At 43.7% G+C, this 23,856-nt stretch overlaps 1 protein-coding gene across 1 annotated transcript; it reads right to left on the reverse strand.

Annotated features, from left to right (window-relative positions):
* Positions 1-6,896: 6,896 nt before the first annotated feature.
* Positions 6,897-8,603, reverse strand: LOC124882961 (putative violet-sensitive opsin). The gene is made up of 5 exons (XM_047389692.1): positions 8,247-8,603; positions 8,006-8,174; positions 7,762-7,927; positions 7,350-7,589; positions 6,897-7,177 (listed from the first exon to the last, which is right to left on the reverse strand). Exons 1-5 carry the CDS (start codon positions 8,584-8,586, stop codon positions 7,085-7,087), a joined length of 1,008 nt encoding a protein of 335 aa, XP_047245648.1. The 5' UTR covers positions 8,587-8,603; the 3' UTR covers positions 6,897-7,084.
* Positions 8,604-23,856: the final 15,253 nt, after the last annotated feature.

The following is a 23,856-nucleotide window of genomic DNA, read 5'->3' on the forward strand; positions in this document are numbered from 1 at the left end:
AGCAGGGCTGCAGTGGCTTTCTGTCTGCAGAGATTATTTATCTCCTCAGTTAAAAGCTCCTTTCGTTAAGTTTCTGTCACGTCTCTTTAAAGCTGAAGAAAGATGATTTTCTCTATAATCACAGTTATAAATGATCCCAGGATTAATCAGGGGACGGTTAAAGTCTGCTGACTGTTTTAGGTTTGTATCTCAGGGGTTCCTGGTGGGAATTAGCCTGAGAGATGAATTCATTTCAGATGAAATGAGGTGATGTGTCTGTGGACGTTCTCACCACACGGTCATCATGGAGCAACCCTCCATACCTGACAATTAACAGCACACCAAACATCTAACCAGGCAGCAATCCTTCAGGTGGCGCTGTGCAGCTGGAGCAGAACCGAATCAACGCCGGCATCCATGTTAAACAGAATCAGAGAGTTTCCTGACACCACTTCTCATAAACACAAGCAGGCCGTCATCCATCAGACCCACTGAGTCCCGAAGCTGTTCTTAATTAATCCTCCTCCGCCCCCACCCGGCTGTCATCCATCCAGAGGAGCAGGAGGCCGAGAGAAGGAGGCCAGGCAGGAGATAATTAGAAAAGGGAGCCAAGAGCAGAGGAATCCGTCACCACAGCTCAGATCTGCAGGTACGAGCTGTCAGATGGCAAACCAGACCGGATTAATGAGCAGAGACTGCAGGAAGGTTACCCGGAGTTTCATCATCAACCCCCCTAACGTCCACTCGCAGCAAGACGTCACATGACCTCAGTGTAATCCCAGCGTGACGCCACAAACAGCCCAGGAGATGGGAACAGAAACGAGGCCAAACTCTTCCGTCTGCTGCACGTTTCCTGATAAATGACAACCTGAATCCCAGAAAGTTAGGAGACTGCTTCATTCCTCACAGACGGAGATATTCCACATTTAATCGTGTTAGCTTCATGTTATCTGTGAACAGAAATCCATTCCTGCAGCTCAGACTAAAACACACTCAGAGTAAAGAACAGAACGGCCCAATAATGAGGTAACAACAATAATAATAATGAGAATGAGCAACAATGTGTGAGAAACATGAAAAACAAAGTTGCTCACAGAGACATTAGGAAGGTTTTCCCTGCTTGTCCCTCTGCAGGGCCTCCAAGGAATCCCTCAGACGGCATCAAGAACCCTGATCCGTCAGCAGCTGATAGAACCACATGGAGCAGGGAGGAGAACCTTCATCCAGCTGTACGGTACCGTTATATTCTCCAACCTAACTGAGCAGAAAAGCAGCATGATGTTAACCTCAGAGGAGGAACCAGTTTCTTTGGGCCCGGAGCCATCTGAGAAGGACCATCACGGAGTAGGTGGATCAGTATTCCAGATGCTTGCTGGAAGAACTGGAGCGATGCAGAATGATTAAGTTATTGTGTTTTAGATTTGTCTGTTTTAGCTTCAGGGAGATTAGCGGTCCTGTCTTTCATTATCTACTCTGAGTCCTTCATCATCTGCAAAGCAGAACCATTCATCACCTCTGCAACACGTCCTCCAGACTCAGTCACTAAAGTAGAGCTTCTGGTCCAATAAATATGAGCTGAAACACAGAAGATAAAGGATCATCTAACTCAGTGAGCTGATGTTTCATTTGTTGCAGCAGAGCTGAAATGTTTCATCACACGGACACATTTTTCTACCTGAAGAAACATCTTAGCGTTTCTGTCTAGAGAAACACAGAGTCCATCTGACCATGAAGCTCTCCTTTCACAAAGGTTTCCAGACCTATCATAGATCTGTTTGCCATCAGAGCTGAAGCTCTTTCTGCTCCTCAATGATTCTGTTTGGGTTCAGGCAGCACCTTCTTGTTTCCTGTTTGTTCTGCCTGGGCTTCAACCTATCCATGCTTCCAGACATTTTTCCAGAGCTTTCCATAACTTGGTAACAACGTTCTCATGGCCACAAAGACATTCCCTTCATTGTCCAAAACACTGAGTGCAGGTTGGTGTTTGTGTCTCTCCTCCTCCTTCCTTCCAGGGTGAAGTCTCCACAGCTGGAGCTCATCAAGGCTCATCAGGAGGAGCTTAAAGAGAAGCTGGTTCCCTGAAGCAGACGGCGGGTTGTTATGCTCACGAGTGGTAATCAGGCTCTCATCTTTTCATGTTTTTGCATGGTGAAGAAAATCATCATTATACATATTATACAATAACTTCTTTTCAAACCGTCATTTCTGTGTCTAATTGTTGCTGCTCCAGAGTCTCAAATTATAAAAACATGACCTTCATCTGGCCTGTACCTCTCTGGGATCAGGGCATGGAAGTAACAGGCCTGGGAGAGAAATCCATAATAACTTCTTCATAACTTCCTAAACTATCCTTGTGTCTCTATCTCTGCTTGAAGAACCTTGTGACAGATCTTCGTAAGGAGACTGTGATTCAGATCAGCTGACTGAACAAGGTATCAGATGTTCTGCTGTTCTGCAGCTTCACTGTTGAATGATTGAGAAGACTCTGGTTTCCAGGCCGTTTTCTTCTTTCTGCTCAGTGATGCTGAGTCTTAGTGTCTTGTCAGGGAGGATGAACATTTCTCCTCTGAACGGCTGAAACATGTTTAATTATTGATATATTTTAGATCTGGAGATCACGCTGGAGCAGCTTTATCAACCTGCTTGTTGTTGTTTTTTTCCTGATTTTAACGGGATCAGCAGCAGAAAGGAATGCTGATTTTCTCACACACTTCTGCCTGGGTTTTAATCCTCCGTTCTCACACTGAGCTGCTCATAATGGCTCAGTGTGATTAATTATCGGACAGAACAACACAGTCACCGTACAGAAGAGGCTTATTTCAGCTGGTTCTATCCAGGTTCTGGTTCTTTCAGCCACGATCCATATCTCAGGACCATAGGTGAGGGTTGGAACATAGATGCAGCAGAGCCTTCACCTTCAGGTTTAGCTCATCTTCACCACCACAGACTGGAGCAATGATATGGTTAAGGCTCTGACCCATCTAACCATTCTGCTCCACCCTGACATCACTGAGGACCATCAGGTTCTTGAAACTCCTCCAACTGGAGCAGGAAATGAACCTGACCTGGAGGGAACCTTCTGGGTAACCATGGCCTCAGACTTGGAGAAGCTGACTTTCATCCTCGCAGACTCAGCTCTTAATTTGGGTATACAAGGACACCAGGTGGTCCTTAAAAGCACCATGGGCACCTGATGGTCCTGCAGCCGGTTCAACAAAATGCCTCTAGGGACATGGTCATAAGCCTTTCTCCAAATGTAGATCCCTTGAAGAGCTGTCAACCACAGTCCCATTACCTCCTCAGAACTGCTGTGAGGCCAAAGATCTGATGCAGTGATGATCTGGAGTTAAACCATGCTGCTCCTCCTGAAACTGAAGCTCCAACACCTTACAGTCAACTCTCCTAGGCAGGTTGACCAGAACAGCTCTCTGGTCATCTTCATGACTTCCTAAACTAAACTTGTGTCTCTATTTCTGCTTGAAGAACCTTATGACATATCTTCATAAGGAGCCTGTGATTCAGATCAGCTGACTGAAGGTTTCAGATGTTCTGCTGATCTGCAGCTTCACTGTTGAATGGTTGAAAGGACTCTGGACCTTTCTGGTTCTTCAGAAAAATTAAATTGCTGATTTTATTTTTTTAACGTGGCAGCATAGATCAGAATTGGTGTCCGAGTACCAAGAAGCCCAACAGATATACTTTCACAAGTGGAGCATACACCCACACAGAATACAAGATAACACCCTAGAAGACTGCTTCTACATCTGCAGAAACGCATATGTATAACAACAGCAATGTTACTGAAAAGTACATGAATGCAAGATGTATTTAGTGGCGACTGCAGCCCAATATAGAGTATATCTGTGTATCTGTTACCACCTGAGGGCGTAAGTGTGAGTGCCCTTGTGTATATAAGGTTTCTCCATAAGAATATTCAATAGCGGAGCAGAGGAGAGCCCCAGGGGAACCACCCAGCAGCCACAGTGCAGAAGCCCCAAGGACCTAAACCTAAAGGGTCCTCTAAAGATTCTAATGGGATGAGGAGATTTTATTTGACTTAGCTTCTGTCCATGCTTGTGATGAGGCTGCTAGCCTGTCAAAAACAAAATGTAGATGTGCATAAGTTGGAATCTTAACTGAAATTGTTCAATATTTCCAGTTAAACTCAGTGATGTTAAAACATCAAACATGTTAACTCAGAGAATGGACATTTACCTAATGTGTAGTATGAGCAAGATGATGTCCATGGACTTTATCTCAAAGTAATCTATGTAACAGAGCTTGCGCAAGTCCAAGTTAAGCTGCTTCTGTGACTCCTAAGCTGAAAGGTTTATCTTGGTATGGTTTAAGTAGATTTTGTTGGTTTTAGATAGGATCAGAAACGAGTTGTCTGATCCACTTAAACAATCAGAACCAGGATGCTCTTCTGGAACGCAGCATTTTCTAGGTATCAGCTGTATGGCTGTTTTTGCTCACAGAAGTATTCAGCCCATTAATAGCAAAATCCCAACTCTGCATAAAAGATGTTTTTATGTACTTGAATGTTACTTGGATTAGAAATTATTGGTTATAACACCCATCCATAACCTTATGGGCTACCAAACATCAAGACCCACTGGCAGTGAATTAAAGGCTATTGACATTTCAGTTTTTATTCCCATATAGGTGTTAAAAACACACTGAGACTAGTATTTCTCAGTGATTAAAACATGTCAGTTTGTAAACTTATAGATTTAACTACACACCTAAACTGTGGTCAGAGGTTTGCATACAGTGATCATGATAGTGGACTTTAGGAGACAGTGTAGAGCTCAGCATTCCCCCATCTATATTAATAACGTTGAGGTTGGCATACTGACCTGGACAGTACATGCAGACACTGTAGTCAAGAAAGCCTGACGGAGACTCTATTTTCTGAGAAGGCTGAGGAAGTTCAGTTTGAACACCAGCTTCCTCACAAACTTCTACAGCTGCACTATTGAGAGCCTGCTGACGGGCTGTATTACAGTGTTGTACAGGAACTGCACCCATCAGAAACGAAAAGCACTATAGAGGGTGGTGCGAACGGCAGAGGTAATCACTGGCAGCAGTGTTCCCCCATATAGGACATCTACCGCAGTCGATGTCTGCGTAAAGCACGCAGCATCATCAAGGACCACACTCACCCAGCAAAAGGACTTTTCCATCTGCTACCTTCTGGCAGGCGGTACAGGTGCCTGCCAGCACGAACAAAAAGACTTAAAGACAGTTATTACCCACAAGCTGTCACACTACCAAACTCTGGACAATAATACTGCACCAAATCACATTTATGACACTTTATTAGCTAATTGCTGCTGCATGATGTGTACTTTTTTTATTGCACGCCATTAGTACTATTGTTTTCAGCTCTTCTTATCCAAGCATTTCATTGAATTGTTGACTGTGTGTTAACGTGCATATGACAAATAAACCAATACAATACAATAAACTGCATTAATATTAGTGTTGTGGCTGGGATATGTGAGACCCTATTGCCTGCTAACAGCAGTCTCCCCCACCCCAAAGCCATAAGTGTTTCTAGTGTTTTTAAATTGTGGTGCAGGTCGGGGCCAACAGATGGGGGCACGGCATTGTGCTCCCCCCATGCCTGTAAGGTGCATCGTTTCACACATTAGGATCCTACTGATGTGTAGCTTTGCATATGTTAGGGAGAAGGGGATGGGTGCCAAGGTGCCGGCACGAATCCCCCAGTAATTTATTTCAAAGTTCTAATGTTTGTGATGCAGTCTGTCTGGCAGATATCTGAATGTCTGTGGAAGACCTTCAGGACTTTTAGTTTGTTTCTGGTCCTCACTGAGATAATTCAAACCAAATATGTCTTTTTCTGGCTTGTGCTGCACAACAAGCCCACCTCATCAGTCCTCCACTACCGTGCTTCACCGTTAGATTGATGTGTTCTTGCTGAAATGCTGTTTGGTTTTCCACAAACATAGCCGTGCATAATGGGATTGAAGTATCTTCATCTGAGATACTTAAATAGGATTCAAGTATCTTAGATGGAGCTCTCTTTAGATTCTGACCTCTGATCCAATTAATTAATTATCATCTGATTAGCAGTACCTGGCTAATTCCCACCCCCTCCAAAACTCCAAGTCCTGCAGCTTTTAGATTTGTCCCTGCTTCTTCTTATTACCTGGTGGTGAGGTAATGAAGCCAATTGATTCAGATGTTACAGGACAAGGTTATAGAACATTGAGGTGAGAGGTTTAAGACTTAAAACCTTTGAACGGAAGGTCCAAATGAGGACAACACGATGTTTGATCTGGATGTAAGGGGTCGATGTGCAGACCAGTGTCTGGGATGAAGGTGGTTTGATTTACAAAGAGCTGGCACATCTTGAGTGGCCACCAGAGAGCAGGAGAGGACCTACAGGCAGTCAGAAGAGTGAGTGAAGGTCAGCAGAAACAGGATGGCTTCCCAGACAGTATTACCAGCTCTGGATGCAGTGTGACAGGCGTCATTATGGTTTTACATCATGCCGGGTGGTTCCGTCTGACTATCAGACCCTCTGATGCCACCACTGCTGCCCTCTGGTGGCCCTTCTAGATGTACCAGCTGGTTGCAAAGCTAATCATTTACCTCCAGATCAGCCCGGTTCTTGAGGATGCAGAGCAGGTTCTGTCAGTGAGCGTATTTAACTCTCAGCTGTTCTAAACGTTGAGAGCTTTAATTTAAAAAAAGAAAATCAGGAAGTTCGATAGAACTATTTTACACCTTCTGGCAGTTTGCACTCAGCCTCTGGTTTGGATCTCCTCACATTTGTTCCTTTGTTGCATTATAATAGATTGTTTTGCAAGAATAAAACATTGGTTTACTGCTGTGCAAAGAGATTTTAACCTGCGACTTGTCTTTTTGCAGAAGTGAGGACAAACGGATAAATTGAATACATTTTTATTAGATTTTTGTTGCTTTTATCTAAACTAATGCAATCTACAATAAAATATCATCTGGTGTCTTATATATAAACTTTATTTACATGGTGGCGTTTTCTGTAGATCATTTGAAGTCAGATATGTAAAAGTCCTTTGGGGAAGTCACGTCCTTCTGAGGTTTGCTCCAAACATTACGAAGCTGTGGACACCTCAGTCTTTGCAGACACTTCAGAAGCTTCCTCCATTTTCTTTCCAAACACCATTTCCATGATGCAGGCATTAAACTGGAGATGGAGAAACAGTGATTAGAATTTGATCTTCATGTTTGGCTTTGTACAGGTTCAGGTGAAGGTAGGCAGTCTTTTTGTTTTTGGAAAAAGAACATGGACAGGAATATCTCTACAAAATGTGATACTTAGCTGTTTCAGATACCAGAATCAGGTTGGTCCTCCTCACCTGTTTATTCATGTAGATGTAGATGAGAGGGTTGTAGACGCAGGAGCTCTTGGAGAAGAATGCCGGGATGGTGACAAGCCGATAGTCTTTGTCCACAGCTGTAGAGTTGGCAAACCAAAGACCTGTCAGTGCGTACGGTGCGTAGCAGGTGACGAAGGAGCCCACCATCACAATGATCATCCTTGATACCTCTTTCTCTGCCTTCTGGGTGGATGCAGACTCTGCTTGCTGGGCTGCAACCTGCAGGAGAACACATTGGAAACCCCTGAAGAACCAGATGATGCAACTAACAACCTCTGCAGCAGCTCTTTGTTGAGCTTCACTGCCTCATTTTCCCTGACCTGTTGAAAAGAAGTTCCTGTCCTCTGCCCTAACCTTTATGAAACATGTCACGGTGGACTGATGGACTCACAGCTCTCAGAGCTCCCAGCAACTGGGAGTAGGAGAAGATGATGATGGACAGAGGTATGCAGAAGCAGGTGATCAGCAGGAAGTACATGTAGCTGGTGGTTCCTAACTCCTCGTTGTTGGTGTACCAGTCAGGCCCGCAGGAGCAACCCAGCCCTTCAGGGATGAACCTGCACACAATCATTGCATCAGCTGGAGAAGATCAGGACTCACTTGGACAGAAGGTCCAACAGCTGGAGGAGACCTACCTGCTCCAGCCAAAGAAAGGTGGGCTGGAACAACCCACCCCCATGAACCAGGTGAAGGCCACAGCAGCGGCAGCGTGAGAGCTGCCAAACTTGAAGGCTCCAAATGGTTTACAGATCACCAGGTATCTCTCGAAGGAAAGCATAGCAAGCGACCAGGATGTCACCAGACCTGCAAAGAGAACATCAGAGCTCATCACCTACCTTCACCACAATAACCAGAACCTCTGACTTTCAACCTTACCTGCTACGGAGCCCATGGCAGCTTCCAGCGCACACAAGGTGTAACCCAGGAAGTAGTAGCCCCTCACGCTGGCGAGGAACACCTGGCTGACGGAGAAGGTAACGAAGATGAAGCCACCTAAGGAGATGTTGACCAGGATGTAGTTTAGAGGAGCTCTGAGCTTCTTGTACTTAGCTGTGGCCAGGAGGACCGAAAAGTTTAACGGCGTCCCTGTGAAGAAGACGAAACCCATGAAGAGGGCCTGCAGGTGAAATGCCCACGATGGGGCCAGGTAATGCTGGGACCCCTCAAAGGGGTCCACTTTGGAGATGTTCTCATACAGATGAAAGTGTTTCCCCATCTTTACCCTGAGCTTTTCCTATCTCAGCGAGTGCCTTCAGCCTCCTTATATACACCCATAAACCACTTAAAGGAAAGATAATCTACCCAGCTTTTCACAAACTTTACGGATTAAATGCTTCGGACACTTTAATCTTCTTATAGTAAAGACACAAAATAAACAGACTCATATCATACAGCCCATCCCGTTTAAACACAAAATTAATGTTTCAGACACGGTTTGGTTTTTAATGGTTGAATCTGTGAGTTTTCCTTGGAAAAACTGCAGCAAATCCACATTTTTCTGTAGGAAATATGTTAAGTTTCATAGAAAATGAATTGATGTTAATTATGTAAGTTTCTACACAATCCTCTGATGACTGGTGAGCAGTGATTGGCTGATCAGATTAGTGACTGTTTTTATTTTGGGACAATCTTTGCAAATGAAGACAAAGATAAATGTTTGTTCTGCTCAGAGCTCAGTGATTAACGGCTCCCTCAGACCAACCTGAAGCACACTAAGCTTCAGGTTAGCACACAGTACAGTCACTATTACTCAATATGATGACATCTTTATTCACCATAAACCAACAATCATTCAGCTCCCTGAAGATCATTTTTAACATTTTTCTTATTTAAGAGGATTGTTAATTAGATTTTAGAAATGATCTTATCAGACTTATCGATCATACTTTAATCTCAGAAGAAAAGTGTTTCTTGCTCTTTTTTTGCTTCACATTTAAACATGTATTTCTTTTCGTTTGGACAATAAAATAACAGCTGTCACTGAGTTATCTTTTTTCCAATGTAAATGTGTAAGACTGCAGGGCTGCAGCTCTGAGATCTGCTTCAAAGAACTTTTATGTTTCTGTGACTTCAGATCTAATCCGGATGTCTAAGATTTACCTGAGCGGGTCATCTACCTTAATCCACCCGAATCCTGCTCACAAAGAGCTTAGACATATAATGACTCCACAACTCCTACTCCCTCCTGCTGCTGCTCCGCTGTGGTCCTATGGTGGAATAATAAAATTATCTAGTAAGGTTAGAATCACCTGGTCCAGTTTATTAAAGTATGTTGTACGAGATGAAAGCTGAAGGCTGTAACACAGAGCTTCTGCATCAGAGGAGGACAGGAGAAGTGCAAAAATGCTGGATTTACGAGACTGTGAGAACTAGCCTCTCTTTCTCTCTTGCAGCTGCCAAAACCAGCTTTGGCAGATGAGCTTCAGAGTGTAGAAGCAGTGAAGCCTATTATACTTACAATAAGCATAATAAAGTAAAGACATACACTGGTTCTCTGGATGATGTTATTCCACCTAGATTATATAAAGATGTCTTTCTTACAATAGGCCCTTCTGTCCTTGCTCTTGTAAATAGTAGCTTGTCCTCAGGTGTTGTTCCTAAAACTCTGAAACATGCAATTCTGCAGCCTCTACTCAAGAAACCATCTTTGGATCCCACTGTGCTGGCAAAATATAGACCCATCTCTAAACTGCCTTTTATTTCGAAAATTCTTGAGAAGGTAGTTTATAATCAGCTAATGGATTATCTTGAAGTACATAATATTCTAGAGGTTTTTCAGTCCGGTTTTAAACCATTTCATAGCACAGAGTCAGCTCTTTTAAAAGTTTTTAATGATGTACTTTTTGCAACGGATTCTGGTGACTGCGTTGTTTTGGTACTGTTGGATTTATCAGCTGCTTTTGATACAGTTGATCATGGCCTTTTACTTTCCCGCTTGGAACATTGGGTGGGCATCGGTCACAAAGCTCTGGGTTGGTTTAGATCATATTTGGCCAACCGTACTTTTTGTGTCTGTCTTAATGCCCATAGGTACCCTCTGCTCCACTGTCGTGTGGTGTCCCACAGGGCTCAGTTTTAGGCCCTCTTCTTTTTTTGCTGTACCTCCTCCCTCTTGGCTCTATTTCTATAAAATATGGGATTGCTTTTCATTGTTACGCAGATGACACACAGATATACTTACCACTAAAAAATGCAGACTCCACTTCTCTTCGGTCTCTGCAATTATGTCTGGATGATTTGAAGGCCTGGGTGGCCCTATATTTCTTGAAACTAAATGAAGATAAGACAGAGGTAGTGATTTTTGGCAGATCGACTACAGATTTCCCGACTAATCTTTGCTCTCTGGCCCAGTATGTCAAGCCGGTTATCACAAATTTAGGGGTCAAGATGGATGCTGGTCTTAAGATGGAAGCACATATTAGAGCCGTTGTAAAATCCAGTTTCTTCCACTTAAGGCAGCTAGCCAAAGTAAAACATATCCTTTCCAGACAGCATTTCGAAACAATAATCCATGCATTTGTGACCACACGGCTGGATCACTGCAATGCACTTTATATAGGAGTCAGTGATTTATATGTTTCCCAGCTCCAGAGGGTACAAATTGCTGCTGCTCGTCTTTTAACAGGCACCCAAAAATTTGATCATATCTCCCCTATTTTAGCTTCCTTACATTGGCTGCCAGTAAATTTTAGGATTCATTTTAAAATCCTTTTATTTGTTTTTAAAGCTCTTAATGGCCTTGCCCCTCCCTATCTGTCTGAGCTGTTACATTCTTACACACCGTCACGTTCCCTCAGGTCAGCTGATCAGTTGTTCCTGAAGGTGCCAAAAACAAAATGCAAGCTCAGAGGGGACCGTGCTTTCTATGTGGCAGCTCCCAAGCTTTGGAATGATCTTCCTTTGGGCATAAGACAGGCCTCTTCACTCACTGTTTTTAAGTCCCTCCTTAAGACCCATCTTTTTTCTTTGGCGTTTGGCAAAATCTGAGATGTTTTTACTTGATTTATTGTGTCTGTACATTAATATGTATTTTATATTCAATCTTTTTCCATTTTGCATTGTTTTTATGATTGTGTACAGCACTTTGGTCCTGTCGGTGTATAATGTGCTTTATAAATAAAGTTGGTATGGTATAATATAAATCATAAGTTCAACACAGTTATGAGACCTTCGCGAACAACACATTAATCATATAGTAAAATTTCAACTCACACATGTTAGGAAAATGTTAGGGAGTGAAACAACCATCACACACAGACCTGCAGAAAAGAAAGAATTTGTTTTTGTGAAACAGTTATTTCTGTTTTAGCAAAGCATTGCAGGAGGAAAGTAATGTTTAAATGAAAAAACAAAGAAAGAACACATTAACATCATCCTCAGAGAAGAGATCAGAGTCATTAGTCGTCAGTCTGACAGGTGAGGTTGGTCAGAATCAGAGTGGGAGAGAAAGGTGTATTCTACAGTCTGAACATCTATGAAATCTCTCACCAACCACTTTAGGAGGGAACCACACAGCAAGAGAGAAGCATGAGGATTAGGAGCGTCTTCCAGCCATTACCTGAGAGCCATCAGAACCAATCAGAATCAGGCGTGGTCAGCAGCAAGGGCATCCGTAAGAGCTGTCAGGGTGGACAGGGCATGCTGCATCGCTGTTCTCAGCTGGAAGAAAGATGCAGCATGAAATGACAATCAGAACAAAAAGTCCTCCATTAGAATCTGTAAGTGGATCCAAGATAATTCTGCTTCGAAGGTCTCAAGGGTCTGTTGATGAAAATGTTCATTGCTTTGTTTAAATGCTTTGGGTTTATGACCTGATTCTCTGTATGACCAGATGAAAGTATTCAAAACATTAGTTTCCTTTTACATTATTCATAATTTACTTTTTAAATCAATTTCGTTTTTCAATTTTATTGATTTTTTTCCCTTCTAATAATCAGTTTCAGTATCTACTTTTTTATTAATTTTGTTATATATTTATTCATTGTAACCCAGTAACGTTCCTATTTTGTCAGTGTCAATCACACATTAAATAAGGTTCATTTATAATTAAAACGGTGGAATGTTGATGTCAATTTTAGAGCCTTGTTTAAATTAATTGGTTTGTGTTCTGATAAAAGTATTCAGACCCCTCAGTTGTTCCTCTGTTGCAAATTTAGAGCAGATGGTTCTGTTTAGCCCTAGAAAGATGGCTCCTCAGCCTTCTCCAGAGCACTTATTCGATGATGTTCTTAGAATAAATGAGAATGTCATCTAAGTAAACAAAAACAAATATATTCAAAAAATCTCTCAGCACATCGTTCACTAACACCTGAAACACTGCAGGCGCATTGCTAAGTCCAAACGGCATAACCAAATATTCAAAATTCCCTAGGGGCGTCTTAAATGCTGTCTTCCACTCGTCTCCCTTGCGAATCCGGACGAGTTGGTAAACATTTTGTAAGTCCAACTTAGTGAACACAGTGGAACCATAGACTCGTTCAAAAGCAGATGAGAGTAATTGTAAGGGATATTTATTCTTAACTGTGATCTGATTAAGTCCACGGTAATCAATACATGGGCGCAATGATCCATCCTTTTTGCAGACGAAGAAAAAACCAGCACCAAGTGGTGTGGATGATGGGCGGATGATTCCAGATGCCAGAGACTCAGAAATATATTTCCCCATGGTAATCCATTCAGGCTGAGAAATATTATATAGCCGACTTGATGGTAAAGGTGCTCCAGGAAGAAGATCAATTGCACAGTCATAGGGCCGGTGAGGAGGGAGAGAGAGGGCCCTGGATTTGCTGAAAACCATTTTCAGGTCATGATATTCAGAGGGAACTTGAGTGAGATCTGAAGGCTCCTCCCCCTTACGGTCCATAACCGGGATGTTAGGTGAAACAGCTGACTGTAAACAAAGAGACAAACATTTAGATGACCAGGATTCGACTCGAACTTCTGCCCAGTTAAGATGAGGATTATGAATCTGCAGCCAGGGAAAGCCTAGAACTACAGAACTCTGAGAGATGGGAAAAACAAGAAGCAAAATATATTCTCTGTGATTACCTGATATTATCAGTTCGAGTGGTTTGGTCTGGTGGGTAATGCTGTGGAGAGAATTTCCATCCAGAGTTTGGACTTGACGTGGCACGGGGAGAGGTTCCGTTTCAGTCTGATATTTACTGACTAGGGTTCGATCAATTAAATTTTGATCGCTACCAGAATCGATTAGGGCTGACAGGCTGATAAGTTCATTATTAAATAACAAGGTGGCAGGCAAGGTAAATCTAGGGGTCTTGGAGCTATAAAGTCGGTCCACCGGCTTCACCTTCACAGTTGATGGACCCCGCCTTTTGGCCGAAGAAGGCAGGTAAACACAAAATGATCAGCTGAACCACAATAGAAGCACTGATTAGCTTCCCTTCGATGCTGTCGCTCGTCAGGAATAAGCCTGGTCCTCCCTAGTTGCATGGGTTCTGGTTCTGCAGAACAGAGCGGCTGAGGTGCTGCGGAAGTAGATCTAGAGCCTGAGGGTGATTGTGGTTTATTTACCAATCGCCCAGACCGGATTATTTTTCTCTCCTTCATTCGTGAATCGATTCTTATAGCTAGGGCAATTAAATCGTTTAATTCTTTGGGCTCATCCAACAGGACTAACTCGTCCTTTACGGCCTCGTCCAACGACTGAAAAAATTTTGCTTTAAGAGGCGACTGATCCCAACCTGAAGCTGCTGCCGATGTGCGGAAATCTGTGGAGAACTTAGTTAAAGGTTTGTTCTGTTGTTGTAGTGCCCACAGGCGGCGTGAAATGTGAGTCTGATCAGTCTCTTGAGCAAATGTTTGCTTAAACTCTTTGATAAATTCATCATAGTTACATCCAAACTGATTACAATCATTAAATCTAGATTCTGCCCACCAAAGTGCTTTTCCAGTTAATAACCCTAGGACATATGAAATCTTGACATCATCGTGAGGAAAAGATTGAGGTGACCGGTTGAACACCAGCTTACACTGTAGCAGAAACACTCCACAGTCTCTGATTTCTCCAGAAAATTTCTCCGGATTAGGGGAAGTTACGTCACGTCCAGGAAGTAATTGTTGAGACAGCGGAGTTTCAGTAGTGCCACCAGGTGAAGGGGAGTCTTTGGTACTGAGGATATGCTGCAAGAGAGAGGAGATTTGTTCAAGCTGCTGGTTAGTTTGTTTCTGTTGTTCATGGAGTGAGCGGAGAGATGAACCTTGAGCCTGAATTTGGTGACTATGTTTGGAAAGAGTTCTTTTATGTGTTTCTGTTGGGTGGGCTTGGCCTGAGTGTTCTGTCATTTTGTTTGTTGCCGATTTGACCCACATGCAGAAAACACTCAAAAAGATTATAAAGTTTAAAGCATTTATTTTATCACAGGATCCTGGAAGGCGTGGTCCGGGACATGAACTCCTCGGCTTCATGGAGAGGTAACAGGAAAGTGGTGGGTTGTAACAGTTAGGATTTGTTGTGTAATGTATCTTACAGTTGTAGGTGTGGATGGCTCACTGGAGGAGATAAGGTTCCGGGTTTGGTAAGCTTGTTAAGCCTGGTTACGTAGGTTTGACTGATCCTTCCCAAGGATCAGACCTTAGGTTCGGTGCGTTCTTTCAGATGGAGTCCAGAGGTGCTGCTCGTTGGAGGGTGGACAGGGTTCGCTCGGAGGAAGCTGAGGTTATGGAGTCCGGTTGCTGCCAGCGGAGCTTGACGGAATATCCAAACTCAAATTCTTGGCATGAAAAGGCAAAGGCAGGTAGGTTCTTCAAAGGAACTTGAGCTGTGTCCAAAACTGAACCTGGAAATAAGTAAGGACGAGATCAATAAGTCTAGGCTTAGCATAAACATGGAGTTCGTTTACTTTGGCCAGCAGAATGTACCACAGAGGCAAAACACTCAAGCGTTGAAGGGCTAGCAGGATGCTCCTTTTAAACCTCCCAGCTGATCACGGAGACGGAAAACACCTGTCCTTAACCCAACAGAGCACAAGCGGTACCTAGGGGTGAAGCACAGTTAATAGCAGGCACAAAATAAAGTCAGCAACTCCCAGAACCCGACACTTATATGGGACAAGATGTACGCCACACTGTGGAAGGCTCAATTTCCAACAACAGGTTTCAAGAAGATTACCTTGAGAGCTGTGGAAGCTGTTATTAGGAGAACTTTTGCTTTGTCTATCAGAATGATTTGTGAGCACTCCTGGGTAAATGTCCAGTAATGTAAAATTACTCTCCCTTGTCCAGGTTATAATAAAACTGATTCCGAGTGACAATCATCGGTCTCTGTCTTGGTGAAAACTAATTTTTCCACAACAGGTCGTAAGCCTCAGAGCAGTTTACTCAGTTTTAACATCTCCTAGAGCAGCAACAGCACTGAACCTGTGATGTAACGTTTCACCACTCAACATAACTTTTTCCTACCCCCAGGGGTGAAAGGAGGGATAAAACAACCTTTTCACCATTAGTCCACAGCTTTCTGTCTTCTGAAACGTCAAATCAAATGGGTCTGCTGCTGATCTGTTGACACCATGGTGTTGATGGATTTTGTTGGGGAGGTCTTTTAAGTCATTGGGGTTGTGAATAGATTCCAAAACAGCAGCCAGCTGCATTATGCAAAACATAATTCTGACATGGTGGTTCTGTTAGTAGCAATGTTGCCAAGGAGCAAGAAGCTCCTGAGTTCCGATCCCGGGCCTAGGGTCTTCTGCATGGAGTTTGCATGTTCTCCCCATGTATGCATGGGTTCTCTCTAGGTACTGTGGCTTCCCTCCACTTTCTAGCACAGTCCACAAACATGCCTGTTAGGTCATGAATACTCTAAATTTCCCTGAGGTGTGTATCTGCTTGAATGGTTGTATATCCTGTGTGTCTCTGCAGTGCAGTGTGATGGACTGGTGACCTGTCCATGGTGTACCCTGCCTCTCAACCAGTGACTCTCTTAACTCTAATAAAAACTCATTCAGAGAATTGTTAAGATGATGCTGTTGCTCATGGTTTATCAATAGTTTTATTGTTTGTTCTGTTTTTAACACTTTTTTCAGAGACATAAACTCAGCATTGGTGTATGAACATCAGACACTGTTGGTTCTTCATTTCTCTGTCACCAAGCTCACCATTTTTAATTGTAATGAGTGCAGCACCAGGTGTCTTCCTCCACTGGCCGATGAATTGTGTACCTTCTCCACACTGTGACCCTGTCTGCGCGGAGACACCCCACAGAGGCCCAGGAAGTCGCCCAGGATGGCTGGTGAAGCTGAAAGCCTGCCCTGTTCTTTCTTCTGTGACTAGATCTGCCCATCATCTGTCTTGATGCTTTGTGGATCCTGTAATTCTCTGTTTGGTTCTATTGGTGGGTCCGGTGTCCACTGTTGTCCCACTCATCATTGTAGCCTTAGGCATCGGTGGATAAGCTCAATAAACTTGCGACCATTGGTTTGGGCACCTCTGTCATCTTCTGTGCTGCCTTCAAGGATGGCGCTGATCACGAGTCAATAAAACTTTTATTCTGAATGACTTTTTCTGTATTTTATGGATTGTTTGTGTGACTGAAACCGGGAAGAATATCAGTGAGTCCAGTAGTTGCTTTGGTCTTTTACCGGCAGACTGTTCATATTTTAATGACTCGAGGACCTCTGGAAATAGTGGAAGGTAGCAGCTGTGATTAACAAGACGTTTACCTGTAAATACAGTATAGCTTTTATTAAAGCTTTGAACTTCTGATGTTTGAGATGTGTTGTTTACAGACCTCTGAAATAAAACAAGGCTTTTATTAGGGACCTTTCTGGCTTTTTGGCTGGAACTATATAATAAATATGTTGGGTCTGATAGTTTAGAGACTTGTAACAGCAGTATCAGTTCAGGTGTTGTTCCAGCCTGTTATAAACATGCAGTTGTGCAGCTGTTGCTGAAAAAAACTAACTTTGATACATCACATTTAAGGCCCATCTCAAAATTTCCTTTTTTATCAGAAATTTTAGAAGGATATTTAGTATTCAGCTGCAGTTGTTTCTAATGCTTACAACATTCTTGAAATCTGTTTTCAGTCTGGTTTTAAAACCTTCCACAGCACTGAAACTGCACTCTTAAAAGTTTTTTAATTGTCTTTTATTAGCTTCAGATTCAGGAGACTCAGCTGTTCTCCTGCTTTAAGACCTGACAGCTGTCTTTGATGCAGTTGACACAATATTTTGATCTCCTGGCTATGTGGTATCAAAGGCTCTGCACTGGACTGGGTCAGGTTTTATTTGTCTTACAGGAGTTCCTCCTTAAGCCTGGGAGAATTTGTTTCCTCCTCAGCTCCCCTCACACGAGGAGTTCCCCAAGGATCAGTTTTTGCACTTATTTTATTTCCATTTACATGCTTCCCTCAGGCTCCATCTGTTGAAAGTATAACTTCTCATTTCATTCATATGCAGATGACACTCGGATCTACTTTCAGTTGAAGCGTAGTAATCCTTTTTCGCTACAACCACTGTTTGACTGCCTCACTGAGGTAAAAGCGTAGATGGCTTTAAATTTTTCAAACTTCAACAGAAATAAAACGGAAGTTATTATTTTTGGACCAAGTGGAAATCATAGCTCTTCTTCTCCAGATCTTCAACAAGTCACTGGAGACGTGTGAGGTCGCCTCCTGCTTCAAACGATCCACCATCATCCCGGTTCCCAAGAAACCCACCATCCTAGGATTAAATGACTACAGGCCTGTAGCCCTGACGTCTGTGGTCATGAAATCCTTTGAGCGGCTGGTGTTGAAGCACCTGAAAGACATCACAGGCCCCCTGCTGGACCCCCTGCAGTTTGCTTACCGAGCAAACAGGTCGGCAGATGATGCTGTTAACTTAGGTCTACACTTCATCCTGCGACACCTCGACCACCCAGGGACGTACGCCAGGATCCTGTTTGTAGACTTCAGCTCGGCCTTCAACACCATCATACCAGACATCCTCCACCAGAAGCTCACACAGCTCAACGTCCCAGCCTCCACCTGTCAGTGGATCAACAGCTTCCTGACGGACCGACAGCAGCAGGTGAGTCTGGGGAGCATCTTCTCCCGCAGCAGATCAATAAGTACTGGCGCCCCCCAGGGATGTGTTCTATCCCTACTCCTCTTCTCTCTGTACACAAATGACTGCACCTCATCGGACTCGTCCGTGAAACTCCTGAAGTTTGCAGATGTCACCACTGTCATTGGACTGATCCAGGACGGTGATGAGTCTGCATACAGACAGCAGGTGGATCAGCTGGTACACTGGTGCAGTCAGAACTACCTTGAACTGAACCCACTCAAGACTGTGGAAATGGTGGTGGACCTTTGAAGAACACCACCCCCATACACCCCCTCACCATCCTCAACAACACCGTAGCAGCTGTGGACCAGTTCAGGCTCCTAGGAACCACCATCTCTGAGGACCTGAAATGGTCTTCACACATAGACACTGTTCAGAAGAAGGCCCAGCAGATACTGTACTTCCTGAGACAACTCAAGAAGTTCAACCTTCCCCAGGAGCTGCTGGTCATCTTCTCCACTGCCATCATTCAATCTGTCCTGTCTTCATCCATCTCAGTGTGGTTTGGATCATCCACAAAACAGGACAGGTCCAGACTGCAACGAATAATCAGGGCTAATAATCAGCTAACATCTCTGCAGACCCCACACACCCTGCACATAAACTGTTTATGCTTTTACCTCCAGGTGGCGCTACAGAGCACTATCTTCTAAAACCAGCCGCCACAGAGACAGTTTCTTCCCCCAGGCTGTTTCTCTGATGAACATTTAATAGAGAACAAAACAACAGCATACAGATGTTGCAAATGCACCTCTGCATATGTGTATATTGTATATATGTATTTAAGGACCTAAAAATATATGCAGAATATATCTTAAAACACAAAAAACAACAACAACAAAAAACCCTAACCCAGAGAGCAAAGTGTACCGGAGTCAAATTCCTTGTTTGTTGTGTGTACGAACTTGGCAATAAAGCTGATTCTGATTCTAATCTAGAAAACAGATCAGTTCTGTAATAAAAATAACTTTTTGAAACTGAAACTTTTATCTAAATTGAAACCATTTTTATCTTTGATTAATTCTGAATGGGTGATTCACGCCTTCATTAGCTCCCAGCTGGATTACTGTAAGCTCTCTGTATGTTGGTGTCAGCCAGGCCAGCCTCTCATGACTGCAGCTCATCTCAGAACTTATCTCCCCAGTGCTTTCTTCCCTTCATCGGTTTCCTTTTTTATTGATCACCTATAAGACCTATTTACCCGTCTGACCTCCTGCAGCCTTATGAGCCCTCCTCTTAGATCTAATGATTATTTGCTTCCGGTTTTCAGTTGTACCCCCTGGAACCAGCCCCCCTCCTTCATATCAGACAGGTTTCAACTCTGGTTGTTTTTAAGTCTTTTCTAAAAAAAAAAAACTTGTAGTCACTGGCTTTTAATACAGCACGGGAGTGGACTAATTGTTTTATTTTGTCTTGTCATGTTTTTTTGTTTGTTCGTTTTTTACTTTGAACTATTGTAGTAATGTGATGTTTTGGTGTACAGCACTTTGGCCAGCGACAGTTGTTCTTAAATGTGCTATATAAATAGATATGATTTGAGTTGATTTAATTTAATTTAAAAATGGACAGACAGATTCTGACAGACTTATCGTACTCTGACGCAGGCTCTGATCCTCATATGTCAACAAACTATCTGAATGATGCGGTAAAGACAATCTGATCAGCAGGGATTAGGATAACCCAAGGCAGAGATGAAGTAATGTTTCATCCCAGTGAAGGGGGGTCTGAAGTCAAACCCACAGTTTCCAACCCCCACCTTTTTACAACCAATCATTGTAATTTTGTTTTTCATCCATTGGAACATTCCAAGTCCCTAGAGCCAGTCTAAGCGCCAAGAGGTCAGGTTGTTGAGGCCTTCGCTTTCCAATGCTGCCAGATCCTTTAAGCACCAATCCCCAATGCATCCCCCTGCAGGTGGTGGGTCCCCCAGGGCAGTGTTTCTCAACACTGGTCCTCAAGGCACATTGTGATATATCCCTAATAATTTGGCAAACAAAAACAAAATTTTCTTTAAAAAGTTTAAACTATTTCATGAACCTTTAATAGTGTAATACAGAAATCTAAAATTTGGTGTTCTGTTCCTGCTTAATTATTATATACATATGCATTCATTGCAGGAACCACATCAAAGCATTTTTTCCTTTTTCAAATTATCTACTGAACTCAAAAGGAAGGGTTATTTTGCTGAGTGTCTCTTGGGGAACTGAAGGTGGGAACAAACTTAGTAGGTAGGTAGAATTAGGAGGGGTTAGTCTGAAAGGCATGGGTTGGCTGTAGGCGTTTCTACGACTGTTCGCTGTCAAGCAATCTCAGTGTACTTCCGACTTCACAACTGTTCACATATACTCACCACAACCACAAGCCCCCGGTAGTCTTGCTGCCTTGGCGGTGGTGTTGGGCCAATGGTTCAGTGCCCCTGCTGCTCTCCCTATGCCTCCCGCTGTCTCTCTATGGCCTAGGGGTTTCACAAAGATGCACACATTCACTCATACACACACTCTACACACTCTCCTCCACACAGATGCACACACATACCCAGGCACCCATGCCAAATAATCCAAATTCTCTATTTTTCTCTATTACCCTAACCCTTAATGGGATACGTTATCAATAAAATTGATTCTATTAAAAGTAAAATCATTGGCATACTTGCGAGCATGATTACTTCAATCTCAGTTATTGAGAGAGCATAGGAAGTAACTGTCATGTTTTCATCTATGCAATATTAGTCATCTCAGTCCCTCTCTTCCCCATGCTCTGCATCTATACTTATCCATGGTCTCGCCACCTCCCGCATTGATTACTGCAACTCTCTTCTCTTTGGTCTTCCTCAAAAATCTCTAGCTTCAGATGGTTCAGAATTCAGCTGCGCGTATTATTACCAGAACCCCCTTATTTCATCACATCACCTCAATCTTACAGCAGCTCCACTGGCTCCCTGTTAGATTAAGAATACAATTCAAAATCCTTCTGTATACATTCAAGGCCATCCAGAATCTTGCCCACCAATACCTTTCAGAACTCCTTCACATTGCTACTCCCTCTCACATCCTTAGATCTTTCTCCTCCATCCATTTTATTGAACCCGTTGCCCATCTTAGCACCATGGGGAGCAGAGCTTTCTCCCACTCTGCTCCCAAACTCTGGAATTCACTCCCTCCAGACATTCGGAATAATGACACTCTCCCTCCGTTTAAGTCTAAATTCAAAACCCATCCATTCTGTGCTTACCTCCATTGATTGTTCTGTTCAGTGTATATTTTAATATCGTCTGTTGTTTTTATTTTCTTGGGTTTTATGTAATTTCTTGTTAGTACATTGCCCTTGAGTGTTTTGAAAGACACTTCAAACAAAATTTATTATTATTATTATTATTATGATAGCACTAAACAAGCACTGCTGAAAGTCGCTAATGATATTCTTATGGCCTCAGATAATGGACTTGTGTCTGTGCTGGTTCTGTTAGATCTCAGTGCTGCATTTGATCCAGTCAATCATAATATTCTCTTAAAAAGGCTGGAATATGCTGTAGGGATCAGGGGAACAGCGCTAGGCTGGTTTAAATCTTATCTGTCTGACAGATTCCAGTTTGTTCATGTAAATGATAAATCATCTTTAAACTCCACGGTTAATTGTGGAGTACCACAGGGTTCAGTACTTGGGCCAATTCTCTTTACTATATATATGCTTCCAATAGGTCAAATTATCAGGCAGCATAGGATAAATTTGAACTGTCATGCTGATGATACTCAGCTTTACCTATGTATATATATATATATATTACATTAACCCCTCCTTTAACCGCCACCTTAACATGGTGGAGGGGTTTGAGTGCACGAATGATCCTAGAGGCTATGTTGTCTGGGGCTTAAATGCCCCTGGTAGGGTCTCCCATGGCAAACAGGCTCTAGGTGATGGGTCAGACAAAGAGCGGTTCAAGAATCCTTCATGAGGACTAGTACATCGAGGCACATGACGTCGCCCGGTACGGCGGAGCAGGGGTCCCACCCTGGAGCCAGGCCTGGGGTCGGGACTTGCCGGAAAGTGCCTGGTGGCCGGGTTGCTCCTTGCGGGACCCGGCCGGGCCAAGCCCGAACGAGAGACGCGAGGTCTTCCCCCAGTGGGCCCAACACCTGCAGGGGAAACCGTGAGGGACCGGTGCAAAGAGGATTGGGTGGCGGACGAATGTGGAGACTTCAGCGGCCCGATCCCCGGATGCTTAGGCTGGCTCTAGGTGACATGGAATGTCACCTTGCCGGGGGAGGAAGGAACCTGAGCTTGTGCGGGAGGTCGAGAGATATCGACTAGAAATAGTCGGGCTCACCTCCACGCACAGCGTGGGCTCTGGAACCCATCTCCTCGAGAAGGCCTGGACTCTCTTCTACTCTGGAGTGGCCCACGGGGAGAGGTGACGGGCTGGGGTGGGTTTGCTTGTTGCCCCCTAGCTCACCCGTCTCGTGTTGGGGTTTACCCCAGTGGATGAGAGGGTCGCATCCCTGCGCCTTCGTGTTGGGGACAGGTCTCTGACTGTCGTTTCGGCCTATGGGCCGAGCGGTAGTGCGGAGTACCCGGCCTTCTTGGTGTCCCTGTCGGGGGTGCTGGATAGTGCCCCTCCTGGGGACTCCATTATTATGCTGGGGACTTCAACGCCCACGTGGGAAATGATAGTGACACCTGGAGAGGCGTGATCAGAATCAGAATCAGAATCAGAATCAGCTTTATTGCCAAGTTCGTACATACAAACAAGGAATTTGACTCCGGTACACTATGCTCTTTGGTTTTGTTTTTGCATTACAGAATATACAAATTTACAATTTACAATTTACAATATACACATATATAATAAAAAGGTGCATTTGCAACATCAGTATGCTGTTGTTTTTTAATCTATTGAATGTTCAACAGAGAAACGGCCTGGGGGAAGAAACTGTCTCTGTGGCGGCTGGTTTTAGTGAGCAGTGCTCTGTAGCGCCACCTGAAGGTAAGGCTCTAAACAATTTATGTGCAGGGTGTGTGGGGTCTGCAGAGATTTTAGCAGCTCTTTTCTTGACCCTTGACTTGTATAAGTCCTGGATGGAGGGAAGGTCAGCCCTGATTATTCTCTCTGCAGTCCTGATTATTCGTTGCAGTCTGGACCGGTCCTGTTTTGTGGATGAGCCAAACCACACTGAGATGGATGAAGACAGGACAGATTGAATGATGGCAGTGGAGAAGATGACCAACAGCTCCTGTGGAAGGTTGAACTTCTTGAGTTGTCTCAGGAAGTACAGTATTTGCTGGGCCTTCTTTCGAACAGTGTCTATGTGTGAAGACCATCTCAGGTCCTCAGAGATGGTGGTTCCTAAGAACCTGAACTGGTCCACAGCTGCTACGGTGTTGTTGAGGATGGTGAGGGGGATGTATGGGGGTGGTGTTCTCCG

The sequence above is a fragment of the Girardinichthys multiradiatus genome, chromosome 17 (assembly GCF_021462225.1).
Source record: "Girardinichthys multiradiatus isolate DD_20200921_A chromosome 17, DD_fGirMul_XY1, whole genome shotgun sequence".
Taxonomy (NCBI): domain Eukaryota; kingdom Metazoa; phylum Chordata; class Actinopteri; order Cyprinodontiformes; family Goodeidae; genus Girardinichthys; species Girardinichthys multiradiatus.

Bases quoted from the DNA above. Each gene is read 5' to 3' on its own strand.
- LOC124882961 (XM_047389692.1), bottom strand. From the start codon at position 8,586: ATGGGGAAACACTTTCATCTGTATGAGAACATCTCCAAAGTGGACCCC. The intron at 8,175-8,246 runs GTAAGGTTGAAA...TTCTCTTTGCAG, and splicing joins TGCCATGGGCTCCGTAGCAG to GTCTGGTGACATCCTGGTCG. The intron at 7,590-7,761 runs GTGAGTCCATCA...GTTCTCCTGCAG, and splicing joins TGCTGGGAGCTCTGAGAGCT to GTTGCAGCCCAGCAAGCAGA.